Source organism: Carya illinoinensis, chromosome 3 (genome assembly GCF_018687715.1).
Source record: "Carya illinoinensis cultivar Pawnee chromosome 3, C.illinoinensisPawnee_v1, whole genome shotgun sequence".
Lineage (NCBI taxonomy): Eukaryota > Viridiplantae > Streptophyta > Magnoliopsida > Fagales > Juglandaceae > Carya > Carya illinoinensis.
Window position 1 is genome coordinate 51,438,005 of NC_056754.1, and position 24,530 is coordinate 51,462,534.

Consider the following 24,530-nt stretch of genomic DNA (forward strand, 5'->3'; position numbering starts at 1 on the left):
TAGTACTACAGGACCAGAGATGGATTTGGTTCTTCTTTATTTAGTTTTGAGTGCTGGGATCGATCTCATAGCCTCAAATTTATTGGGAGCTGCTCAAGATTTTTTCAGTGATACATATCATTAACAGGAGAAATTGTTACTAAAGTTTTTTCACTCGAGGCAGATAAGAATGGTGTATATTCAACCTAGTCAGCACGGCATCTAATCAAAGCTAGAGGACAGGCATGCTGTTCCTTGGAAGGACTTTAAATATATACTTTCCCACTCAAATCTCAGTTTTCACGTGGAGACATTTAAATATGAAAAACCACTCATAGGTAATCATTATACATGTTCATTAGTAGGTTATTTCCGTAATTTTCTTTGTTATATTTGAAAAAGAAAAGCCCTCTCTTTACGTATATGTTCAGAGCACCAGCATCCGGAACCAAAGATAGGTTTCTAGCTAAATTTTAGTAAAGGTTGCTGGTGGCTCCCTACATTTGTCTCGAATCGCAATCCAAATGTTTGAATTTAATGTATCTTATTCAACACCTCTAATATTATAACAATTCTTAAATGGATATCTTTCTGATCTTTGGACTCCATGGGAATCTTTCTTTTTCAATCAACACCCCCAATATGATTTTATAGAAAATTGAAGAGAACACTATAAATTAGTAGTAAAATTCTTTAAATAGAACAGATAAAGATTTTGGGAAAGGAATTATGTAATGCATGCTCTTGAAATGATTTGCTAAAACAGAAAAAGCATGATTGTTTGTTTCTGAGAGAAGCTTTAGGGCATGAGATATGGATGCAGCTATGATATCTCCAAGTTTTTTTTTTTATCTTATACGTAGTAGTACGTAAGTAAAAAAAAAAAAAAAAGTAATATTACTGATCATCTCAATTTTTATTATTTCATAACGTGTCAATAGATAATTGGAGATTATTTATTATATTTGATCATTTATAAACTTATCATTTAATGTCACATCATAAAATAATAATAAATTGATAAGAAAATAAATGATAAATAATTTTATTTTTTATTTTTAAAAAAATGTGGCTTCCTTGGTTGGCTAACAGCCTAACAATACCCCAAAATGTTAAATTGTTCAGAGAAATTAAGGAACTCCATCAGTACTTACATTAACAGTTTTTCCGTTTTCGGCCTGATATCATATATGTTAAGACTGCCACGACTCAAGAGATGAGCCCCAAATGTCAATATCTATGTGAGAGTCTGACGTACACCTACTTTTAGTTCGGTGCCACCTTTCTTTACAAAAAGAAAATTAAAGTAAAAAAGAAAAAGAAACAGAAAAGAAGACAAGTGCCAACTTTCTAGTTGAAAGTTTATCATATTTGGTTACGACAGACCCATGCACCATCATTATTTGCGGTACAAAAGGACCAATATTTGAACGCGGCATTTGTTTTTTTCTGATATAGAGAGTAGACAAAGCACTCAGAAATTAAGCACTACTAATTTTAATCTACCACAGGTTTTTTTGTAAGCTTTAACACACTTACAATATATAAACGCTTGTAGGTTTTCACGTGGATCGTAAGTACTAAGCAGCACGTCATAATTGCTAGCTTGGTTCGAGAGAGAGAGAGACAGAGACAGAGAGAGCTCTGAGAGAGAAGTACAAGAGTAAAGAGATATATATAAGAGCTTTCCGGACGCTTAATATATAGATTATGAGAAAATGATCAGTTGGAAATATAAGGGAGGGCTGCTTCTCATAGTTATGGTTGTGATCATGTGGGTTACTTCTGCAGAGGTTACACAGGTCAGTTCTCTCTCTCTCTCTCTCTCTCACACACACACACACAGAGTAAACTTGAAGTTTCAGTTAATATACATAGACGCGCGCGTTTTCCATTGTTTTGCCGGTTACGCTATAGATTTTTCAAGTAATGGGTGTTGGATAGAATTAAATTTTGAATGAGCTGTCCGTGAATATGTTGATTGGTACGTCAGATATTGCTTCCTTGTGATCTTGATTGCTCTGGGTGAGATTGATGCTTAATTTGAACACCATATCGGTTTAAATGAATACATATAAATGGAAATTATAGCAGGAAACCGGGTGGTGAAAACGTTGATCGTACAGAACCAGAAAACACTACTGCTTGGTTTGGAGTTTCGCGTAGAAATTGCCGGCCGTTTGGTATTTGCTTTCTGGAATACGAAATATTAGATATTGAATGAAAAGATACTAACCCAAGAACTTCGATCATGATAATAGCCATATTGATCGTCATCTTCTACAGTGACTTGAGAACGGGTGGAGAGGGCATGATCCAGCACCATATTTGCTTTGCATGGTGGCATGGGTCCCAATAGTAATCAGTGTCGCATTATTCTTGGATCCTTATATGGTCACTTTTCGAGTTAGTGCTCGGTGACATAAAGCTATCCAACCTTTAAAGGTGAGAGAAGTCTTAAAGCCAACGCACCACCGAAAAGAGTCCATACTACTACAGAATAACGTTCATTCGTTTGCTGCTATCTTCTGAATCACAACATGATTCTAGACTTACTATATATAACGTGATCTTTTCCGTACCAGTCATTATAAATAAATCCCATGTTAAACTTTCTACGTTATAAGCGGTTCATGGAAGTGGATTTCTTTATTTTGGTAAAGCAGTAAATGCACTAAATTCATGTTGCTGTGTTGACTCCCGGAACACTTAACAATCATTTCTTTTTCAACAGGGTGTGTACACAGAATACAATCATCCTTTTGCAGTGGCATATCTTGCAACTTCTCTGTTCGTAGTTCATCTTCCAATAGCTTTCATTAAGGATTGGTTAATAGGAATACTCATGAGATGCTACTGCCGTAAAAGTGAAGATGGTGCAGATCAAAACGTGGATGAGGAGTCAGCTGCAGAACTCGATGCTCCCGCAAAACACAATGGGTTGCATAGTGCGTTTGAAATTGAACATCAGGAACCGTTGGGGAATGAATGCTCTTGTACATACATTTACTCTGAAAACGTCAAGCTGTTAGTTTCTGAATCCACAAATAAGATTGACATAGTAAAGGAAGAAAGAAACATTACCACTAGGGAAATAGCCAAGTTTGGATTTTACGTTGCTCCTCTCTGGTTTATGACCGAGGTGAGACCCGAATTACGTATTGTTTCTATAATATTTTCTTGGACCTGTCTGCCATTAGATAATTTATGCGTGGCACTGCTACCTAGATATTTAAAAGGCCATTTTCTAGTTTATGCATAAAGGTTTCATGAATATATATTATCAGCTTAGAGTACGGGTAAAATTTCCGTTTCTGGGTGAGGGATCTTGATCAAGTTCGTTTTCTGCAGTATCTAACAGATGCTGCACTCGCACGAACAACAGTTGCCAGTACAACATTGTTGTCTTCAACTTCAGCACCTTTTACGCTTCTCATTGGTGCATGTCTTGGTCAGGACTCTATTAATTTAGTAAAAGCAATCGCTGTTGTTGTCAGCATGGCAGGTGTTGTCATGACAGCCTTTGGGAAGACTTCAACTGCAGATGAAACACAGTTAAGGATATCTAAGTAGTACATTTCTTTTCCCTTATTTTAGAGACATGATTTAGATCATATATGATTGTGGCTGGATTCAGTACTTGTTTTGCTGAATATATATATATATATATATATATATAAAAGAGCTATATATGTTAGTCACATTGAGCCTTTTTGTTATTGTTGTTATTATCTGTTTGAATATACTTGGGGAGTGATTCTTTAGCAGCAACTAATATATATATATTTTGTGTTTGCAGAAATGGGAAGCACTCTCTTCTGGGCGATCTTTTTGCCATTCTCTCGTCCTTTACTTATGGACTATTTACCGGTTGAATATCTTCTCTTTGTACTACTCATACAATATTCAAGTCTTATTCATAATGCATAACATTAATGTTCTTTGTGGTTAAAAAAAAATGTACTGCAGTGCTGCTTAAAAAGTTTGCAGGAGGTGGTGAAAGGGTAGATATGCAAAAGTTATTTGGCTTTATTGGATTGTTCACGCTTCTTGTTCTTTGGTGGCTCGGTAAGATCAAACTGCTTGCTAGATTTGCCAATTCCTTTCACTGCGAATCATGATATGCTATAAATAAAGCTTTTTTTATCATTGATTCAATTTGCCTTCTGCCATATCTCTGGGCTTCTGTTCTAGTTTGGAAAATAAAAATTATCCACGAGCAACATTTTTGAGAGTTTGTTGCTGTAAAGTTAGAATTTGGAGCTTTGACTTTCTCTTTTTGGTAGCACATGTCCAATGCAATGCTTTGGTTGGTCTTCAAAACAAACATTTTGCTCTTGCAATAACACTGCCTATTATCCTGCATGACATAAAATTTATAATCTCTGTTTTTTAGTGTGGCCTATGACTGCCATGGGCATGGAACCCAAGTTCAGATTTCCCACCTCTGCCAAAGTGGAAGAAGTTATTCTTGTCAATGGTTTTATTGGAAGCTTTCTCTCTGATTATTTTTGGTATGTTATAGGAGAAAAACCCTTTTTTTCTACTTCAGCTCAAGGGTTCTGTTCTTACTCTCTGAATAGAATTTATCATATTTCCAGGGCCTTAGCTGTTGTTTGGACCTCACCGCTGATAGCAGCACTAGGTGCTTCGCTTACGATACCTCTTGGGATGATGGAGGACATGCTGATCCATGGACAGCATTATTCAATCATTTATGTTATCGGTTCAGCTCAGGTAAATGTACCTCTGCCGCTGGTACTACAGGGCTTTGGCAGTGGAATTTGTTCCTTTCTTGACACCCTTTGCTTGCTTACTTACAAAACCTAAGCACGGGAGTCTGCAAGCCCTTCACAAAAAATGGAATTCACTGTAAAAGTGAGCGTTTTCAAGTAGGTTTCTCTTTTTTTAAAGGGCTTGCAAGTTGACTTGAGCTTGAACAAATCCGTTTTTTTTTTTTTCCCATCAAACTCCCATAAATGAATGTATTTTAGATCTTGTGTATCTGCGTATTTGTCTTTTGTGTGGTTTACAAACAGTACTGGAGAGATTCTATCATGGGGCATGAAACTCTCATTTTTTATGTCTTCTCTGTCTAATTTGAAAATAATATGTTGCAGGTATTCCTTGGATTTGTAGTAGCTAACCTTTCAGATTGGTGCATACACAAGTGGAATAATAGATCTTGATTCACACCAGGAAAATGTTGCATTATCTCCTTTTTCTCTCCTTGGACCATTCTTTCTTAAATTTGATGATGTACCGCCTATGAACTATGTACATCTTTTCTTTTCGGTCTGTGTATTGTAGGCATTATGAAAGAAAGTTAATTGTTGACTAAATGTAAAATAAAACAGGACTGGCTGTTCATGTACTTGGCTTGTTTTACAAAGTCATGACTCCAAATATAGTATAATTAAATCAATAAGATTTTGTTAAAAGGTTTTACTTTCTTGTCCTCTTGGTTGAAAGGTAATGGTCTTTGCCAATTGTTTTCTGAGTTGTATATATATACTATAAATGATATGTGTTGGGTTGATGACAATAACTATGTAATTGAGAGATGCAGTGTCATTGCCTCGTGGAGATTGCAGACTAATAACTGGTAATAATATGGGTGCAAGAGGAGCAAAGTTGTTATGTATTCTAGCTACAGCAAAAGGTAGAACTGCAAGAAGAGAACTGCTAGTAAGTAGATAATGACTTGGAAAAGATGGTTGGTTGTCGCTATCTTATTGGATTTTTCTTCTTCCTTTTTTTTAGAAGAGGATGGTACTCCAATTTTATTGATAGTTCTCACTTATGGTAGAGGAATGCCGTGGTTACAACTGAACACCTAGGAGTTACAAATAATAAAAAATCCAAAACCTAGGTATTAAAAAAACAATAGAAATAAAGAACTAAAACTTTACTCAAAGTTTTGAAAACAATTACTAATACAAAATACTAAAGACAGATAAGAAGCAACTCTCATAGCATATGCCTGTCAAAAAATACATTTTTTTTTCTTTTTCACAAAAACTTAATGAATTTAACAATTTTTTTTTCTTCCTAAGCAAACATATTATAGATATATTTAACAGTTACAGGAAATAATAGTCAATAGGGTGGGAGGCTCTAATATTCATCCCAAACCAACAAATACAACATAGAGGAAAAAAAAAAAAAAAGGAGGGATCTGGGGCCAATGATTTGATTCTGACTCATTTCCCACAAGGGAAATGTTTTTGATATAGTCCGAAAAACAGACTATAGTACTACAACTGGAAGTCAAAGTGAAGTGTTTTGTGTTATATTTCGCTGGTTTGGACTGGCTACAAGAGACTTGAACTTCCACTACCTCTTTCCCACGATCCTTGGTTAGGAGAAACGAAAACATAGGAAGATAACAAACATGAGATGCGGCAAATTGCCAGTAGATGACCATCAGGGACTGTGGCGGCGCATGGAGGCCACGCACCACTCTAGGAGAGTGGAGGTTGGTTGGATCTGAAGGATTCGATGTCATTGGCCTTGAAAGTGCCGCCACCAAGAAAATGTTGCATTATCTCCTTTTTCTCTCCTTGACCATTCTCCTTATCTCCTTTTTCTCTCCTTGGACCATTCTTTCTTAACTTTGATGATGTATGACCTATGAACTACGTACATTTTTTCTTTTTGGTTAGTTTATTGTAGGCATCATGAAAGAAAGCTAATTGTTGACTAAATGTAATACAAATCAGAACTGGTTGTTCTTGTACTTGGCTTGTTTTACAAAGTCATGACTCCAAATATAGCGAAAGTGAATCAATAAGATTTTGTTAAAAGGTTTTACTTTCTTGTCCTCTTGGTTGAAAGATAATGGTCTTCGTTAATTGTTTATTGAGTTGTATATATATACCATACAAGATATGTGTTGGGTTGATGACAAGAACTATGTAATTAAGAGATGCAGTGCAACGTTGCGTTGTGGAGATTGTAGACTAATAACTGGTAATATATGGGTGCAAGAGGAGAAAAGTTGTTATGTATTCTAGCTATAGCAAAAGGTAGAACTACAAGAAAAGAGCTGCTAGTAAGTAGATAATGACTTGGAAAAGATGGTCGGCTGTCGCTATCCTATTGGACTTTTTTTTCTGAGCAAGCATATTATAGATATATTTAATAGTTATAGGATATAAAAGTCAATAGAGTGGGAGGCCCAAACATTAATCCAAAACCAAGAAATACAACATAAGAAAAAATAAATAAAAAGAGGGACCTATGGCCAATGACTTGACCCCCACTCAATTCCCACAAGGAGAAACCGCTTGGAGCGATTTTGATACAGTCCAAAAAACAGACTATAATACTACAACTGGAAGTGGCAGTGAAGTGTTTTGTGCTGCATTTCGCTGGCCAGTCTAGACCGACTGCAGGAGACTTGAACTTCTATCACCTCTTTCCTACGATCCTTGGTTAGGAGAAGTTAAAATATAGGAAGATAGCAAATATGAGATGTGTTGAATTGTCGGTAGATGATTGTCAAGGACTGTGGTGGCGTGTGGAGGCCATGCACCACTCGAGGAGAGTAGAGGTTGGTTTGTTTTGAAAGATCCGAGGTCGTTGGCCTCAAAAGTGCCGCCACCAAGAAAATGTTGCATTATCTCCTTTTTCTCTCATTGGATCATTCTATCTTAAATTTGATGATGTACCGCCTATGAACTATGTACATCTTTTCTTTTTGGTCTATGTATTATAAGCATCATTAAAGAAAGCTAATTGTTGACTAAATGTAATACAAATTGGAAATGGTTGTTCCTGTAGTTGGCTTGTTTTACAAAATCATAACTCCAAATATAGTGGAATTGAATCAATAAGATTTTGTTGCAAGGTTTTACTTTCTTGTCCTCTTGGTTGAAAGATAATGGTCTGCCAGTTATCTACTAAGTTGTATATATATATATACTATACAAGATTGTGTTGGGTTGATGACAAGAACTATGTAATTAAAAGATGCAGTGTAGCATTGCCTCGTGGAGATTGCAAACTAATAATTGGTAATAATATGGGCGCAAGAGGAGCAAAGTTGTTATGTATTCTAAGTACAGCAAAAGGTAGAACTGCAAGAAGAGAACTACTAGTAAGTAGATAATGACTTGGAAAAGATGGCTGGTTGTCGCTATCCTATTGGATTTTTACAGTCCAAAAAATGGATTATAGTACTACAATTGGAAGTGGCAGTGAAGTGTTTTGTATTGCATTTCACTGGTTTGGATTGATTGTAGGAGACTTGAACTTCTGCTACCTCTTTCCCACGATCATTGGTTAGGAAAAGTGAAAACATAGGAAGATAAAAAAACATGAGATACGACGAATTGCTGGTAGACGACCGTTAGGAATTGTGGTGGCACGTGGATGCCACGCACCACTCTAGGAGAGTGGAGGTTGGTTGGATCTGAAAGATCTGAGGTCGATGCAGTTTGTGCCATGCATGTGATGCAAGAGCCAGTTCGTTCAACATTTTGTTTCAGCCGTCTGAAAGATCGAAGGCTAGAGAGTCATGTGGTAGGGTGTGTGGCGACTGTGGGGGGCCAGAAAACAATAGATTGGTTCTTCTCCTTACTATAGACGAAAAATAAAATTTTAAAATGAAGGATTAGATAGTTTTTGGACTAGTTAGACGGGAGGACGGAGAAAGGAGCTAAAGCTCCACCCCGCTCTAGGCGGAGAAGGTGTGATGCTTGAGTTTTTTGTTGAGAAAAAAATAACCTGAAGAGAGAAAATAAAAATTGTGTCACAAGGTTCGCTATCCTATTGGAACTAAAAGTAAAAAACTAATTCACCCTCAATTATATTGCTTATAGAATATGACTAACAATAACAATAACATTTGCTTCCATAGAAAGAAGTTTTTCTAAACTAAAATAATAATAACAAAAATGTATTACTTACGATTTAATATATCATGGGAAAGATTAAATGAATAAACTATATTATCAATAGAAAAGGATATACTAAAAAAACATGAATATAAAACTTTGCTTCTCATTGTTGGTTTTTAAATCTCATTTTTTTATATTGAATATAATTTATCATTTTTAAATTAAGGCTCATTTTAAATATGTATCTTATGGAACAAAATATATGGAGCCGCCCTATTTGACAGTACTCTCGAATTCGGATGGTCCAGATACTCAAAAATGAGTACATGTGGTAGCTGACTGTCATTTATCACATCACATGCTTATGATCTGCTGTGCATTAATTCAGAACTGTTTGTGCAAAACTCGTTTTGACAGACACACACAATGTTGCTTCTGTGATTCGGTCTGACCACACTAATGTTCACACACACATGATAACACACACGCGCGCGCACACAAAAGAAAAATGGGACTTTATTTTCGTAATTTATATATATATATATATATATCAGGAAGATTTTGTGTCAACGTTTGGGCTAGTCATGACTAATACATATTATTAATCCATTAAGCATTCCCATCTCAGTAATGGGAGTTGGGAATATAAAACTTTATGTATGCAATGCGAATAATTAATGGATCGAAGACTGCATGCAGATCTAAGTTCAAAGCTACATATATAATTTATCATATATATATATATATGAAAAAACAAAACAAAACAAAACACCGATCGACTTGGTGGAGATGAACACTCTCGTGTTAAGAAAGCATGTATGTTCATAATAATTCTCAGTACTAAACTTTCAAATCATGTGAAGTGGAGTGGTACCAGATCTGCATCCGTCATCGAAAATGTCTGTTTCCTTGTTTTTATCTTCAAGCTGCTTTCTTGTAGCCTAACTTCAAAGAATGATATGAACGACCATGGAAGTGCAACACTGACACTGCGAGTAAAACTGGATTTCATGAACACTTTATCGCTGTCTTCCGAATCAAGTCAGCACTAGTAATATATATATATATATATATATATACATATTTATGCAGAGAAAGAGCAAATGAACACCAAAACAAACTAATAGCATTTCCTAAAGTATTGCCATAAAATAAATGCCCTTGATGTGAATGCATCTTACATGCTTAGTTAGGAAGAATCATTAGGACACTGCCCTTGATATGTGAATGGGACCTAACCTTCTTAGAAATATTATAGGACGCATTCATACACTGCCCTTCATTAATTCGCTCATGAGTTGTCAATTCCTATATATATAGGATATCATACGTGTGAATCTTTCTTTTCTCCTTTAAAAAGATTATCTGAATGATCATGAGGAAGTTGCCAAACTTCGGAGACTTGACAATGAAATGTACAGAAAAAACCATAGGAGAGGATCACATGTTTTTCATTTGCTTTTTGCACCGAATTACATGCATATCTATGGATTATTGTCATCAGTAAACCCCAGTGGGAGATATTATATTAATATATATAATATATATGTGTGTGTGTGTGTGTGTGTGTGTGTGTGTGTACGTCATTGATGAATGTGTATACATTATATAAACAGTTTTCTCACGATATTTACTTATAATTGTAGATTGATGGGCTGGACAGTCCAAGTTGGATTCGGCAAGCTTTCTTAGCTGCACTAGTACTAAATTACACGGTTTTTGAAAGTTTGCTCAATTTATTTAATTTTATTTTAAATAGTTAATTATTTCCTGGCCACTATGTCTATTTGAAGGAGAGGTGTGGCACTAGAGCAAAAGCCTTTCAGTTGAGGTAGGCTATATATATATAATCCTTGACAACATTTATATGCCCTCAAGCTTATCACATTTCTTATCACTAGCAGGAAGTCCAAGTACATCAATTTGAAGCTCAATTTGGAGAGAGGGTGTGTGTCAAGGTATCATTTTTCTTTGTTAGATACATTTGAATAGTAATGGGTGGGAGATATAGGGGAGGATTGCTCCTTATCATAACTGTTGTCATTACGTGGGTCACCTCTGCAGAAATCACTCAGGTGAGTCTATTTCTCTCTCTAAGCTATCTGTTAACAATGGAATTGTGTCAGTGTTTTTGTATGGATATTGTGTTTCTTCTGTATAAGGGATGAAACGTTTTTGGGCTTGGAACTTGCAATAAGCAGCATTAACAATGCACAGAAAATGTCAACATATTGTGTTCTTAACCAACATCTTATGAAACTTGAAGTAATAGTACTTTTATAAATCTCACTCGACATAGTCATAACCGTCTAATCTTTTGTTAGTACAATTTGATCAATATGCAAAACGAACTTTTCGACAGTCTTATAACAACTTCTAATTGTACAGGAAAAAGCTTTATATAATTATATGTTACACATGATGTGCTTCCAATAGGTTTCTGTTTGTTGTGTGAGTACACATATCAAGGTCTACTTCATTTTGGTTCTTGCTCGTTCGAACACTTTTGCAGGAGCTTTTGCACTTTTGACCTGACTAAAATACATAATCTTTGTTTTTCAACAGGGTATTTTCACAGAATATAAGCACCCATTTGCAGTAACGTATCTTGGAACCTCTCTGTTGGCAGCTTATCTTCCAATAGCATACATTAAGGATTGGTTACTGAAATTTCTGAGAAGTTCCTCTTGCACTAGTGACCATAATTCTGCAGATGAATTCTCTGGGGGGATTGAATCTCCTATATATAATAACTGTGCACAAACTAATATTGACATCGAACAACAGCAACCTTTGGCTGATGAGAAATGTGTCAAAGGCCTAGATTTTCAAAAGCAAGAAAAACCAACCATTTTATATAGCAAAAATGATGAACATGATCAGGACATGCTGATACATCATAGAAAACTCAGCACAAAGGATGTCGCTACACTAGGCTTATGCATTGGTCCAATCTGGTTTCTATCAGAGGTCAGCAGAGCAAATCTTTTTTTTTTTTTTCTTGTTCTCTGATGTTTTCTCAAATGCTTTTTTATTTATTTATGTAAAGCATTACCATCGAGTTCGCATTTGCGGTGCAGAAACACAAGAAATCATCGAGTTTGATTGTTTGTTTTTTGCAGTATTTTATGAATGCAGCACTTGAACGAACAAGCGTTGCGAGCACAACAATATTATCCTCAACTTCAGGGTTTTTCGTTCTTCTAATCGGGTCAATGCTGGGACAAGACACTGTTAATAAAGTAAACTTGGTTTCTGTTTCTGTCAGCATGGCTGGTGTTGTAATGACAACATACGGGAAGACTTGGGCTGAGGATGAATCCCCGTCGAACACATCATTGTAGATTTCTGTTCCTCACATTTTTTCGAATTATTTACATCTTATATATTCGAGTGTTTCCCAGAAATTTTATTTCATTTTTTTGGGAACTATTTATGATCCTTCATTTTTTTTCCACCTGTGTGATCTGGTGCACAGAGACAGGAACCATTCTTTCCTCGGATACGTTTTTGCTTTGCTCTCAGCTATGGCTGATGGACTCTTCACAGGTCAAACACTTTATATTTTATTCACATAATAAAAACATGTAAAAGAAAAAGAAAAGCAGAAAGTGAATCTCTTTTGTATCTGAAATCTTCTTGTTATAGTCAATCGTCATAGAATCAATTATTGACAAACAAAATATAAACATTAATCCTGCAGTACTCCTTAAAAAGTTTGCCGGGGAAGAAGGAGAAAAGGTGGATCTGCAAAAGTTACTCGGATATATTGGATTAGTCATCCTTGTTTCCCTTTGGTGGCTAGGTAAGACCAATCTTCTGTCAAACTTTCCTGTTCTCCTAGGTGCATGTAATGTGAAAAACGTTTTTCCTTAAAAGCATCATATATGAAAAACGCCCGATCAATAAAAATAATTACAAAAAACTTACAAATCGACATAACTTGAAGTAATACTTTATATATATTTCTTAGCTTACACGGACAGATAGCACATTCTGCAAAACTATCCACAGAGTCCAAAGAATCCAATATGTATCTACCAGATGGAATATGAAACTATGTTTGCTCCCTTAAACAAAGCTAATGATATCCAAATTTCTCTCTTGGTTTCAAACCAGTGGCTTTAGCATTGATTCAAGTACAATGCTTTTGCTGTGTCCTTTTCAGTATTTCCGCTGACTGCATTAGGCATTGAACCCAAGTTCATGGTTCCTAACTCTGCTCAAATGGTTGAAGTTGTCGTTGCCAATTGCTTTGCAGGAAGTTTCCTCTCAGATTATTTCTGGTATGTAGGGAGAACATAAAATAAACAGATTAAAAAAAAAGACCCTTTACCATCTTGTGCATTTAACATGGTATTTTTTCAAGTGTTCTGATCCATTTTTTTCATTTCCTTACTCACAGGGCATTAGGCGTTGTCTGGACCACCCCACTGGTGGCTGCACTGGGAGCCTCGCTTACTATACCACTTGCAATGCTGGAGGACATGGTTATCCATGGCCGACACTATTCAATTATTTATATTCTTGGCTCACTTCAGGTGAGACTCTCTAAAAGCTCAGTTTACTGGAAAAAGAACAAAATATAATTTTTATCTTCCTAAATTTGTGCTTGCCATTGATCCATCTATGGGGGTGATGTGTTGCAGGTATTCCTGGGATTTGTAATTGCCAATCTTTCTGATTGGTTCTCACCCACGTTGGGATTGCCATTCTTGAATTCCTTGAGAACATTTTTGATACCTTCATAAGTTGTTACGATTTCATTAGTTCTATTGTATATTCTATCCCAACAGAGGGAGGGAAAAATATTTATTAGGTTTCCTTTACTCTCTTTTTTCGAATGAATTAATATTGGTATGGTTAATCTATAAAATCACTTAAAATGCATCACATCAATAGATGTAATTAAATATGATAAAACATAAAATGAAAAGTTACACTCTCCGGAGAAATAAATACCATTATAACTTACTTTTCCCAATTGCCACACTGCCTAAAAAATTCAGGCTCAATGCTCCAACTAAGGATTCAAAACTTGCCTCCCAAAACTGTCCCCAGAAGGGGGGCAAAGGGAGCTGCTCTTGGCAATTTAGCCAAAGAAGCGCAGCTCAATGACTTTTGTTTCAGGTCTTGTTTCTTATAATATTTTCATGGCATACAAAACATTGCAGTCTTTAAAGTAAGATGACAAATCCAGTCTTCGTTATGTGAAATTTAAATAGTTACCAGTTCTTCTATCAGCATATCATGATGTCACCTGTTTCTCACGTGATAATATAACACCTTCTGTACATAGAACATCGTGCAGCACCGTGCGGCTCTCATGATGTTCTCAGTGACCTAAGTGATCCAAGCATCATATCATTTCACATTATCTAATTTACGCGTAAGTGTCAACAACAAACAACTCAAACTCTGATGACAACTCATTTTAAGAAGGTAATATCTATTCTCAAATCGTCTCATTAAGATAGAAGATGATAGATAGGTGGGGTGCCGTGTCGAGGGGAATTGGGAATTGCAAATAGCGATCAACCCTCCTCAACATTTTCTTTTTTTTTTTTTAATATCCGTGGGTGTCTGGGCTAACCTGTGCGCACCTCGACTAATCCCATGAAGCCCTAGAGTTAACGGCCAGCTAAACCTCCAGTGACCCTGAGGGGACTCGAACTAGTGACCATTGGGGAGCAAACCCAAGGCCCGACCAACTGAACTACCCCTCAGGATTCCTCGACATTTTCTAATTTGATGAGGAAGCAAGAAAGCAGTGGAAGCTTTCTGATGGACATTGTTTTGAAAGGGTAAAATGGTACCTTTGAGCTTTGATGTGGAAGTCTTTCTCAATGTGCCCGAAAAATAACTCCCAAAATGTCTCTCAATTACCAACTCAATAACAGATAAAGCAATTATTCTAGAGAGCAGCATTGAGAAGGAAGAGAAAATACAAGGCAAGACAACGAAAATCGTCAGAGAAAAATAAAGAAGTTGATCATTTACACAAACTATAACAAATGATTGCCCCCCTAGATCGATTACTTGATTCAAAGTTCTTGCAGGGATAACCGAGCCCTTACCCATTTCATACCTGCTCACAAGAAGCAAGCATTCTCCCTGGTAAGCTCTTCAGATTCTTATCACAGATCAACCGCGCAGGTATTTTCCACAACTCATCATATGGAGTCACTAGATGGAGCATTTACAGCAAACCCTTCAAGGCGCAATGACATTCATAAATTTCCTTTTCGCAAAAGCCAGCCACCATTTATTTGGAGTCCCATTGGGTCTATATGCAACACTCAATAATCTTCCACTTGTTTCCTCCCTGATCTGCTTCAAATAATTCCTCAGCAGCTCTGCATTCAATTATTAAAAAAATGAGAACAAAAAGTATATTTAATGCTTCAGTATTCAGTCACATGGAAGTGGGGATGTTTATGCAGAAGACCAGACTGACATATCACATGCCTGGATCATATATCAACATTCCCCACTTAAAAGTACTAAGGATCAATAACTTCATGCAGAAATGATATTTCAGTTCAAAGTTGAGTAATACAAGTCCAAACTATGAAAAAAAAATGTGCAGGGAAGGATGCCAAAATCTCATGACATATGAAGTACCCAAATCTTAAAGCATATCAATCTAAAAATCTTCAAGGAAAAATCATCGGTATTAAAATGATAAGAACATTATTTTAATATCACACATCATAAACAAAGATACAGAAAATAATGAAAAAGGCATAGAAAGCAGAGTAGGTGGACTTTCTTTGAAGTTCAAACGAAAGGGCACCAATGCCACCAAATGAGATGTCATGCTCAAGAACTTGTCAGAATAACTAGGTAGAGAACAGTAGCAAAAGTTGACTTTATGATTCTATCCATATATACTATTCATTTCAAACATGTCTACTATTCATTTATAGATTAGAACTACTTGCTCAATTAACCATCATCATGAAAATAAAAAATGAATCGAAAAATCAAACTAGGATGCTTACTCTACTCATCACAAAGTCCAAAAGTTTCGAACTAAATTTTCAATACATCATCCAATGTCAACATGAAGCTACATCATAAAATATCTTCACATGTACAGAAGTTTTTTTTGGTATGTACTAAATAATTTATTGATGAGAATAATAGGCATAGATCATGTACGCAGGACATATACAAGATAGAAGTCAATGAATCCAAGAATAACCAACACTAGTGTTGGGGCAAACAACATGACAATAAGCTTTCTATCACACATTCTAATAATGAACACAAAAGACAGTGAGTGTCACCTGCTTCCTTCTGAGACTGAGGAAGGGGGAAAAGGCCAGGAAAAGGAAAACCAGGCTCCCCAGGGACAGGAACCTTTTCCAGACCCAAGTTGATGATGGCCTTGGTTCCTTCAGCCAAAGTTCTGCAGCCTTCAAGCCTCTTCAAAGCCACATTAATGTACAATGTCAAATAGATGAGGAGTTTATCCGCTGAGCTTTTGATATCAAAGTTTCGGAAGAAGACATTCGCGCGAAAGAATGTGATGGCTTCATCAACAATATCGGTTCTATCTGCACACACAGATGCTTCAATATACAAAGATAAAACAAAATGGACATCTCACTCTTACTCAATTTTTCTTTCACAGATTCTTTTTCCTCCAAACAATGACTACGGATCTGTTATATTCATACCTCAATAGACAAAGGCTACCGACAAAAACTAAGTATATTTTTCACCAATGACATTAAAATACATGTATCAGTCTTGTCCACAGATGGCAACTGTAGCGGCCCAGCAATATGTGGGAGGATAAAAATTTTGTTTGTATAGCTATCGTAAGAGAATGAAGCATTCGAAACAGTTAATCTCCATCGGCTTAAAGATAAAGAAAGAAAAAACCTTGATCAGAAGCTGGAGCAGGGCCCTTTATATGGCTTTTCAGAGGGAGCAGAGGGCACCCGCAAGCTTTAGTCATTCCTTCCTCATCCACAAAACTAGAGTGATAAACCTGTCATCACAATCATCTCTATAATTTCGCCATTCAGAAAAATCCTACATTTGTTTATTCGATGCAGGAATGTCGAAATAAGGATCAAAACGAAAACAATTACAGCAACCCCAAAAAGGCAGAAAAGCATATAGAGGCATTTTAATCAGCGTAAAAACTGAAACTTTATTAAGTGGAGGTTCGATTCACATACCATATTTCTCTTTTCCAGATAAACTAAGCTATTATTACAGCAGTCCGAGCTCAAGAATTAGGATTTGCCGAATAATTCTGGAGGAGAAGATCATCAATATGGGGCAAGATTAAAGAGCCAATTTTGGGGAAAAGTTTCGAAATTTGCAATTTAGGGTCTAAAATTACCTGAATTTTCACTGGGGAGGAGCAGATATTTTACCCTCTCTAGATCGGATCGGAAATGGTGGAAACTACGGAAGCAAGAAAGCTCAGCGGACTGCTCTTACGTACTCGGTAGGGGGAAAAACTTGAAACGACACCGGTTTGGCTGCCGACTAAATTATAGGGTAATTTTAGAACAGGATAATTATATGGATATTGTCGTGTATTAATTTTTCAATAAGATAATATTTTATTATTGAATGAGTATCACCTCATTCGTACTTGAATTTGAGAATATCTAATTATTTAAAAAAATTAGTTGAGAAATTAGTTTTTATATTTTTAATTGTAGAGTTTAAGTAATAAATTTTACTAATAAAATGGCAAAATTGTAATATTTAAAAATTATAGAGATATTTTTACACTTTGACATTTTCTTTAAAATTAAAACTACGTCTCGCATTTTCTTGAAATGTTGGGAGAAAACTATCAAAATGATACTTTTTTTTAAACTTACTTTTTTTTTTGTAATAAAAAAATATTTTAACATGTAAGAATCAAACAATGTAATTTAATTTTATCATTAAAGAACTTTTTAAACTATATTTAACCACTTTTTACAATCTCTAACAAAACCCGAAACAACCCGTATAATGTCTATAGAAAGGTTAATTTCTCAACTCCCTCCCACAATGGTCTTTTGGCAACATTGTGGTGTCTCTACACGCAAAAAAACACATGGGATCTATACTTTTGCACATTTTATCAAATTTATTGATTGCGGTTGTGTTGGATATGAATCATAAATGAAAATGAGATGAAATATGTCTGCTCGTTCAATAGATACGGGTGGATAGTGTAGGGGCATGGGTGGGGACTTGAAGCACAGCACCACTACACCAAGACATAGAAGAGAGGTGGGAAGGATCTGAGCGAGTAGAAACCCTATATGTAACTTTCTACATAGGTATAAATGTATACACTTCGACTCATTTAATTAAACAAGTTAGACTCATTTAACTTGGTATTTCTTACTGTATAATTTTTAACATCACAAATATTGTTTAATTACTTATAAATTTAAGTTGTTATATAGATGTCTATTAAGGTATACATATTGGGAGCTGGTCAAGAATTGAGTTAATGATGGAAGAGTTATTCTCCTCCAACATATTTTTAGAAGGAAAAATTTAATTCCAAGCATAACTGCGTACTAACATATATACCAATCTAATGTGATTGATCAAAAAGTAGATTTTATTGAAAACAGTACTAATTTAAATTTTGAATATGCAGAAATCAGTATTGGTACACAGATTAGTACGCGACTTTATTTATACGTAGCAAAACTCTTTTTAGAGAGATCAACCAAGTGGCAGACTTCTTGACAAAATAAGGGGCAAATAGCTGTGAGGATATTTTGTTTTTAGGAACTATGATCTACCACGAGTTTTAGATGGCATGTTGAGAATATACTAGTTAGGAACTACCGATCCTTTGGCTCAAATGAGGTTTCTTATGTGTAGATAGTCTATATATAGATTGTAGTCTTACTTAACACCTTGGCCTTATCAAAGGGATATAATGTTTCAATATGGTTTTCCCATAAGTGAGGATTTTTCATTAATAAAATTATTTTTCTTCAAAAAAAAAAGTATACATAAACTACATAAAAATAGTGATATAAGTTCAAAACTTAGACAATCTAACTTTCATAAATTAATGAATATCGTTTATCTTACTAGCTTGAATGATATAATCTCTTATAAGTAATTAGTAATCATTTATGAATGAATATGAGTTTCTTATATTGTATGAGATTTCAAATTTTATTTTTAAAAAAATAATAGATTAATTAAAAAAATCGTGAATAAATTTAAATTTATTAAAAAAAATGAATTAACTTATCGTAAATATAAAATATAATTTGATAATAAATTCGAGATCGACCCATATTCAAATTAAAATTAAATTATTGGCTCATATAACTCTATATTTATCATGATTATAATTATAAACTTTTCATCACTCTTGCTTTCTTTCTTCCCGCTTTTTCTCAGTCATTTTGATTATATTATACTGGATGTGGCCATAACCCTTTTTATTTTTAGTTTCTTTAATCGGCTATGTCCGTCTAAATTCTTGGTATTTACCTAGTAATTATCATGGTGGCCCCAAGGCATTAATCACAGCCAGACAATGTTGGTCCAACAAGAAACCCATTTCCCATTTCTGGTTATTAAAGACTGGTTTTTCTATATTAAAATAATATAATTTTGTTGACCTCTTATAGCATAAGTCTTCAGGTCAGCCTCATGACAACGTCCTCGAAAGCTGCATTTATTTATTTAGAGGTGGAAAATTAGTGGTGTGGGCCACCAATAATGATATGTCTCTCTCGCTCTTGTTTGTGGAATATTAAGGTACTTTGGACATGTACTTACCCCTCACCCTGGACCATAAATATATGTACATCACAGAAGATTTGACACAGTTGTCTCCGGAGTTTTGCACTCCACATGATTTTCTCGTTTGTGCAACACAGCAGCATCATGTTTTCCTAGTCTTGACATCACAACCTTGCAATCTGGCCCTAATGCAAAAGAATCATCTCATCTCCCCTTAGAGAGGTTGTTATATCTGCATCAGATTTTTAATAACTTCACACTCAAAAACTTTTCACAATTTAAAAAGAGACAGACACAGTAGAGCAATATTACATATAGTTGTGGAATTGTAAATGCCACGCAATCGCTTTAAAAAAGAGTGAGGTTCACGATTAAAAAATTAATTTTTTTTTTTCATATGGGTCCCATATTAATTCATTTTTTTCAAAACGACTACATGCCGCTTACACAACTACGACTACAAATATCATTTCTCGACACAGTATATATATGTATATATATATATATAGATTTCATACGAACTGACAACTCTGTATTGGAGGGGCCTACATGTAGACCTTGAATTGCAAGGCTGTGATCATATTGAGTTCATCTTCTGGTTGATCATTATCACAGCCTCTGCAACCTTGGTTTCATTCAAAGTTAGAGAGGTTGGAATCAATCACTGGCATTCTTTTAAGAGTACAGAGTAAGATAAGCCAACAGCTAGTCAAACTTCTGTTCCAAAAAAAAAAAACAAAAAAAACAGCTAGTCGAACTTGGTTTCATTCCAAGTACTAAAATGATTAATTTCTTTGACTTGTAATTTTGTGATCTGTTGGTAGAACTACTAATAATGGTAGATTTTCATGGTCTCTATTACTCCCCATTTTGAGGTTACACCAGCCTAGCAAGTTCAAGCAAGTGTCAAAATCGCTTTGGCTTGACATTTTTAATGATGAAATATAAGGTTATCACTTCTCTTGTTTGCTTCTAAGCCTCAATTTGCTTGAACTGTCTCTGTAGCCGTAAACCTTGCCTTTGAAGCAACCTTGTAAACAGAGTGGTCATTGGAAGAAAAAGCTAAAACTTCCGCATACAAAGACCCAAATTTTGTGCAAAGTAACATCCATACAAAGCCAAAGTTAATTGGGAGCAAGATGGAAATCGTGAGAGAAACACTGCAACATAAAAGATTATAACTTTAGCAACTCGCACATTACCCTATATTTCTCCCAAAAATAGTACCCTAAAGAAATCCCAACCCGTAAAACCCATCAGAGCTTGTTCAGCATAATTTACAGTTCATATCGGTGACCGAGTCTCCAAGGCCAAAGAATGATAATAACGAAGCTAAGCTGTACATGATGATGGCATTCTACTAGAGCGAACCTTCATTAGTCAAAGTAGAAGAAGACGATCGTTGCCAATTAAATGATACTTGTGAATGATGATGTTAACATGTAGGGGATATTGGCCAGAGGCCCTCTTTGGCAGGCAAGCTCGTGGATGTCCTTCACAATGTTGAAGACAGCCTCCGGTTGTGCTAGTTTAAGTGAATTATCTGACATTCTCTTGAGCTCATCTTTCTTGGTGCTGAACCATTCGGTAACGATTCTAGCCGTTTCTTTAGGACTTCTAGTGAAGACACCAGCCCCATTGTCCACTACATAAGGTACATTGCCCTTTTCCTGAGGTTCCGAGACAGGCAAAACAAGGTTAGTATTTGGCAACAAGGGTACACATCTAGAAACTTTAATTAGTCATGTTATCTATCTCCAATGCACATGAAATTTTTTAGTACTAACTTGTCCAGGGATGTAGTCGTTGAGAATAATTGGAAGCCCTCTGATCAATGCCTCTGCAATTGTACCAGGTCCAGCCTATGAAACATAATAACAAACCATTAGTAAGATGCTTGAAAATAAGCACAATATAAAGGGGACTCTTGAGGAGAGGGATTTCCTAACATACTTTAGTGATTATGCAGTCACAAGCTCCCATCCATTTCTCCATTTGGGTCTCAAACCCTCTCACCTAAATATCAAAGAGGAAAAAACATTCAATGCCTGCTCAAAATGAATGAATGTATTGTCTTGCTCCAGACAAGTTTAAGAAAAGCCATTAATTACCTTTACTGGGATCTTCCACTGCTCGGTTTCAAGCGAAGATGCTAAGGTCTTATTACGGCCGCATATGATAATCAATTGCCCGATTGGTTTATCAAGCTCTTTATCCACGAGTGATTCCCCAAGCACCAATGCAGTTTTCTTAACAGGTCCCATCCCTTCACCACCTCCCATTAGCAAAACTGCAGGTAAGTCAGGATCCATCTCAAGTTCTTCTCTCAACTGATCCTGTAATAAAGAAAACATAAGACAAACAGAACAATATAAAAACTTGAAAATTCAAGTCAATAAATCACTCATAGATTCATAATCTCAAAATAGGCATACATGCACGCACTTTTGACAGAACTGCACGAGCAAAAGAAGGCCGAATGGGCAACCCAAAAACCCGGACTTGAGACTCTTCAAGGCCATCAATCAAAGCTCTTTTGGCTACCTCCTGTGATGGGCAGTAGCATCTATTAACCCCAGGGTGAAACCTGGATATATATGTATATATACAGCTTGGAAGTTAGAACATAATAATGCCAAGTGAAGCATGATTATTAATCTTGGGGTTAATTTAACTAACCAAGTAGGATGGCAAGAATTAAGATCTGTGATGACAGTGGCAAAAATCACTTTCTTCTGGAGGCCTTGCCATTTAAGAACCCACAAAGGAATATGTTGCATCAAAGGATGAACACTGATGATGATATCTGGCTTGTACTCCATTAGACCAGCTTCCACCTCCCTGCAATCCAGCGCCAATCATGTAAGAAACCCATTAAACGACAAATATATTTTTAATACGATAAATCTCTTGACACTTAAGCAATCACGTGATACAGCTAAGAGAAATATATCATGTTGTCCTCTGTAATGATGACTGCAACAACATTACACATAAATTGACGGGATAAAATATCATATATCGAATTGTTTAACGAATCATTTGAAGCTAAAGTTGAAGTACATTAAGATCTTGTTGACGAAACAACGGCATCAACTCATAACATATGATGGAAACTGCAATCCACTTGCAAGAAATAAATTATATATAATCCTATTCAATCGTAAGGATAGCACGGTGGTCTTGAGACTAGCCGGAGCGTTCACATTCTTGACACTATCAAGTTGGAAGAATTTTCTTTTAAATTATCCGAGGTGTACTGATCCTCACACATGAAGAGAATTCATTGCCGAGCGTACGTGCACACCCAAAATTAATAAAAAAAAAATCATATATTATCCTATGCTAACATATCGTAAGTGAAACGAGGGTGAAAAGTTTACGAGGGTTAAGAGAATCAAAGTACTTGGCATAGTAAGCGGCAATGGCAGCAAGATAGAAACTGTGTATCCATCGAGGATAGGTACTGTGGAAAGCGACCTTCCATAGCTGCACATGTTTCACCATGAACTTGTACGATCTCTCCAAGTCGTTCAACGGCCAGCCGGTGTATTCTTTCCATACATCTTTCACAAATATCTAAAATAAGAAGATGCCACCAGTGAGTAAAAAAACAGAGAGAAAAACAAAGGATTATTATGGCAACTGATAATTATCCAAAATGGGGACTACACATGATATAGCAGATCCTTCGATTTGACAGAACAGGACAGGTTTTTGATATTCGAGAGGAATTTAATAAGGAGACAAAAATGGCATTTTCCCCTTCAGCATCACTGCTATAACAGCTGGGTTAAAGACGTTACCGGTAGCTACAAAGTAGAAGAATTAGAACAATATAATATCGTAAAGTCCATGATTCGCTAACCTTTTTTAGCTTAATTTTTAAGAAAGGAAAATTCCTGGAGGAATTGGCTGAAAAGAATAATCATGAATACATTAAATCTGAATTTGAAGATCATAAAGGTAAGGGGAAGAGCAGTAAACCCAGGAGGCAGAGAGAGAGAGAGAGAGAGAGAGTCTGTGTGGCAGATAATTCCAAGAAGAACATGATTGACCACATGTTACGTAAGCTTTATGCAGGAAAAAACAAAGTGATTAGGAAGGAAAAAAATCTGGCATCAGAGCAAGACTCCATGGGAAATAACAGAGCAGATAAATCCAAGGAAGCCTTCTTAATAAGAACATAAAGGCATGATATTCACAATTCTGTATCAACAGTTCATGATTCTTTGCTCCTACGGAAAGAAACTAATAGTGCCAAATAAGATTATCAGATCAACAAGAACAAGTTCTCAAGAAAGGAAACAACCTCGAATGAATCCGACAAACTTAAAAAAAAAAAAAATGAAAAATGAACAAAAAAGAAGAGAACCAAGAAGAGATTCAAGGGAAATCACCCTGTACTCGTCCCCGAACTCAATCTGGAAGGCGTTACGGATGGCCTCGGCGGAGGCTCTGTGTCCTCCACCGGTGTCACTCATGAGAATCAGCACATTCTTGGTTCTCTCAGCTCCTATCTGCACCAGCTCCATGTTCCCATCCTCGTCATAATCATCCTCGCACTCGTTCAAGCACCGCCTGTGGCTGCTGTTGCTCCCGTTGTAGTACCCTCCAACCCTCTGGAACACCTTCTCCGTTATCGACTTCCTCGGCGTCGCCACGGAGATTACCATGTCGGCACGACACCAATTATTCCCAAACTTCAGCAAAGACCAGTTGGAAACAACGGTCAAGTTGTCCCCTTTCCCGCCACCGGGAATGGGAATTGTCGGCAAAGATAGGAAGAGAAAAACAAAGAAGATAAACAGAGTCTGATGGAGGAGAGGGAGTTGTGGGACAAGGAGGAGGAAAATATACGATTGGTGTTTTGTGTACGTATGTTTGTGTTGTGTGGGTGTGTTGGGGGTGTTGAAGTTTTAAGGTTGGGGAGGTCCGAGTTGGCAAAATGCGATGTCACAC

At 36.1% G+C, this 24,530-nt stretch overlaps 4 protein-coding genes across 7 annotated transcripts; 2 read left to right on the forward strand and 2 right to left on the reverse strand.

Annotated features, from left to right (window-relative positions):
- The first annotated feature begins 1,448 nt into the window (after positions 1–1,448).
- LOC122305196 (uncharacterized vacuolar membrane protein YML018C-like) lies at positions 1,449–5,427 on the forward strand. Of its 4 annotated transcripts, none has more exons than XM_043117553.1 (8): positions 1,454–1,781; positions 2,714–3,121; positions 3,331–3,533; positions 3,779–3,849; positions 3,949–4,047; positions 4,376–4,493; positions 4,581–4,716; positions 5,100–5,427. In XM_043117553.1, the coding sequence occupies exons 1-8, from the start codon at positions 1,698–1,700 to the stop codon at positions 5,166–5,168; spliced, it is 1,188 nt and encodes a 395-aa protein (XP_042973487.1). In that variant the 5' UTR covers positions 1,454–1,697; the 3' UTR covers positions 5,169–5,427. The 4 variants fall into 4 exon arrangements, with proteins under 4 accessions (XP_042973491.1, XP_042973487.1, XP_042973489.1 ...); XM_043117555.1 differs by lacking the exon at positions 1,454–1,781 and adding an exon at positions 2,271–2,424; XM_043117554.1 differs by lacking the exon at positions 1,454–1,781 and adding an exon at positions 2,491–2,636.
- A 5,039-nt stretch (positions 5,428–10,466) lies between these two features.
- Positions 10,467–13,689, forward strand: LOC122305197 (uncharacterized transporter C405.03c-like). The gene is made up of 8 exons (XM_043117558.1): positions 10,467–10,897; positions 11,388–11,792; positions 11,945–12,162; positions 12,301–12,371; positions 12,526–12,627; positions 12,991–13,108; positions 13,228–13,363; positions 13,472–13,689. The coding sequence occupies exons 1-8, from the start codon at positions 10,817–10,819 to the stop codon at positions 13,571–13,573; spliced, it is 1,233 nt and encodes a 410-aa protein (XP_042973492.1). The 5' UTR covers positions 10,467–10,816; the 3' UTR covers positions 13,574–13,689.
- Positions 13,690–14,682: 993 nt separating this feature from the next.
- LOC122305198 (actin-related protein 2/3 complex subunit 3) lies at positions 14,683–17,339 on the reverse strand. Its single transcript, XM_043117559.1, has 5 exons — positions 17,185–17,339; positions 17,018–17,094; positions 16,716–16,824; positions 16,115–16,384; positions 14,683–15,178 (listed from the first exon to the last, which is right to left on the reverse strand). Exons 2-5 carry the CDS (start codon positions 17,018–17,020, stop codon positions 15,036–15,038), a joined length of 525 nt encoding a protein of 174 aa, XP_042973493.1. The 5' UTR covers positions 17,021–17,094; positions 17,185–17,339; the 3' UTR covers positions 14,683–15,035.
- Positions 17,340–20,617: 3,278 nt separating this feature from the next.
- LOC122305199 (monogalactosyldiacylglycerol synthase 2, chloroplastic-like) lies at positions 20,618–24,530 on the reverse strand. Its single transcript, XM_043117560.1, has 8 exons — positions 23,969–24,530; positions 22,975–23,147; positions 22,248–22,409; positions 22,014–22,155; positions 21,680–21,904; positions 21,522–21,584; positions 21,356–21,430; positions 20,618–21,238 (listed from the first exon to the last, which is right to left on the reverse strand). Exons 1-8 carry the CDS (start codon positions 24,242–24,244, stop codon positions 20,978–20,980), a joined length of 1,377 nt encoding a protein of 458 aa, XP_042973494.1. The 5' UTR covers positions 24,245–24,530; the 3' UTR covers positions 20,618–20,977.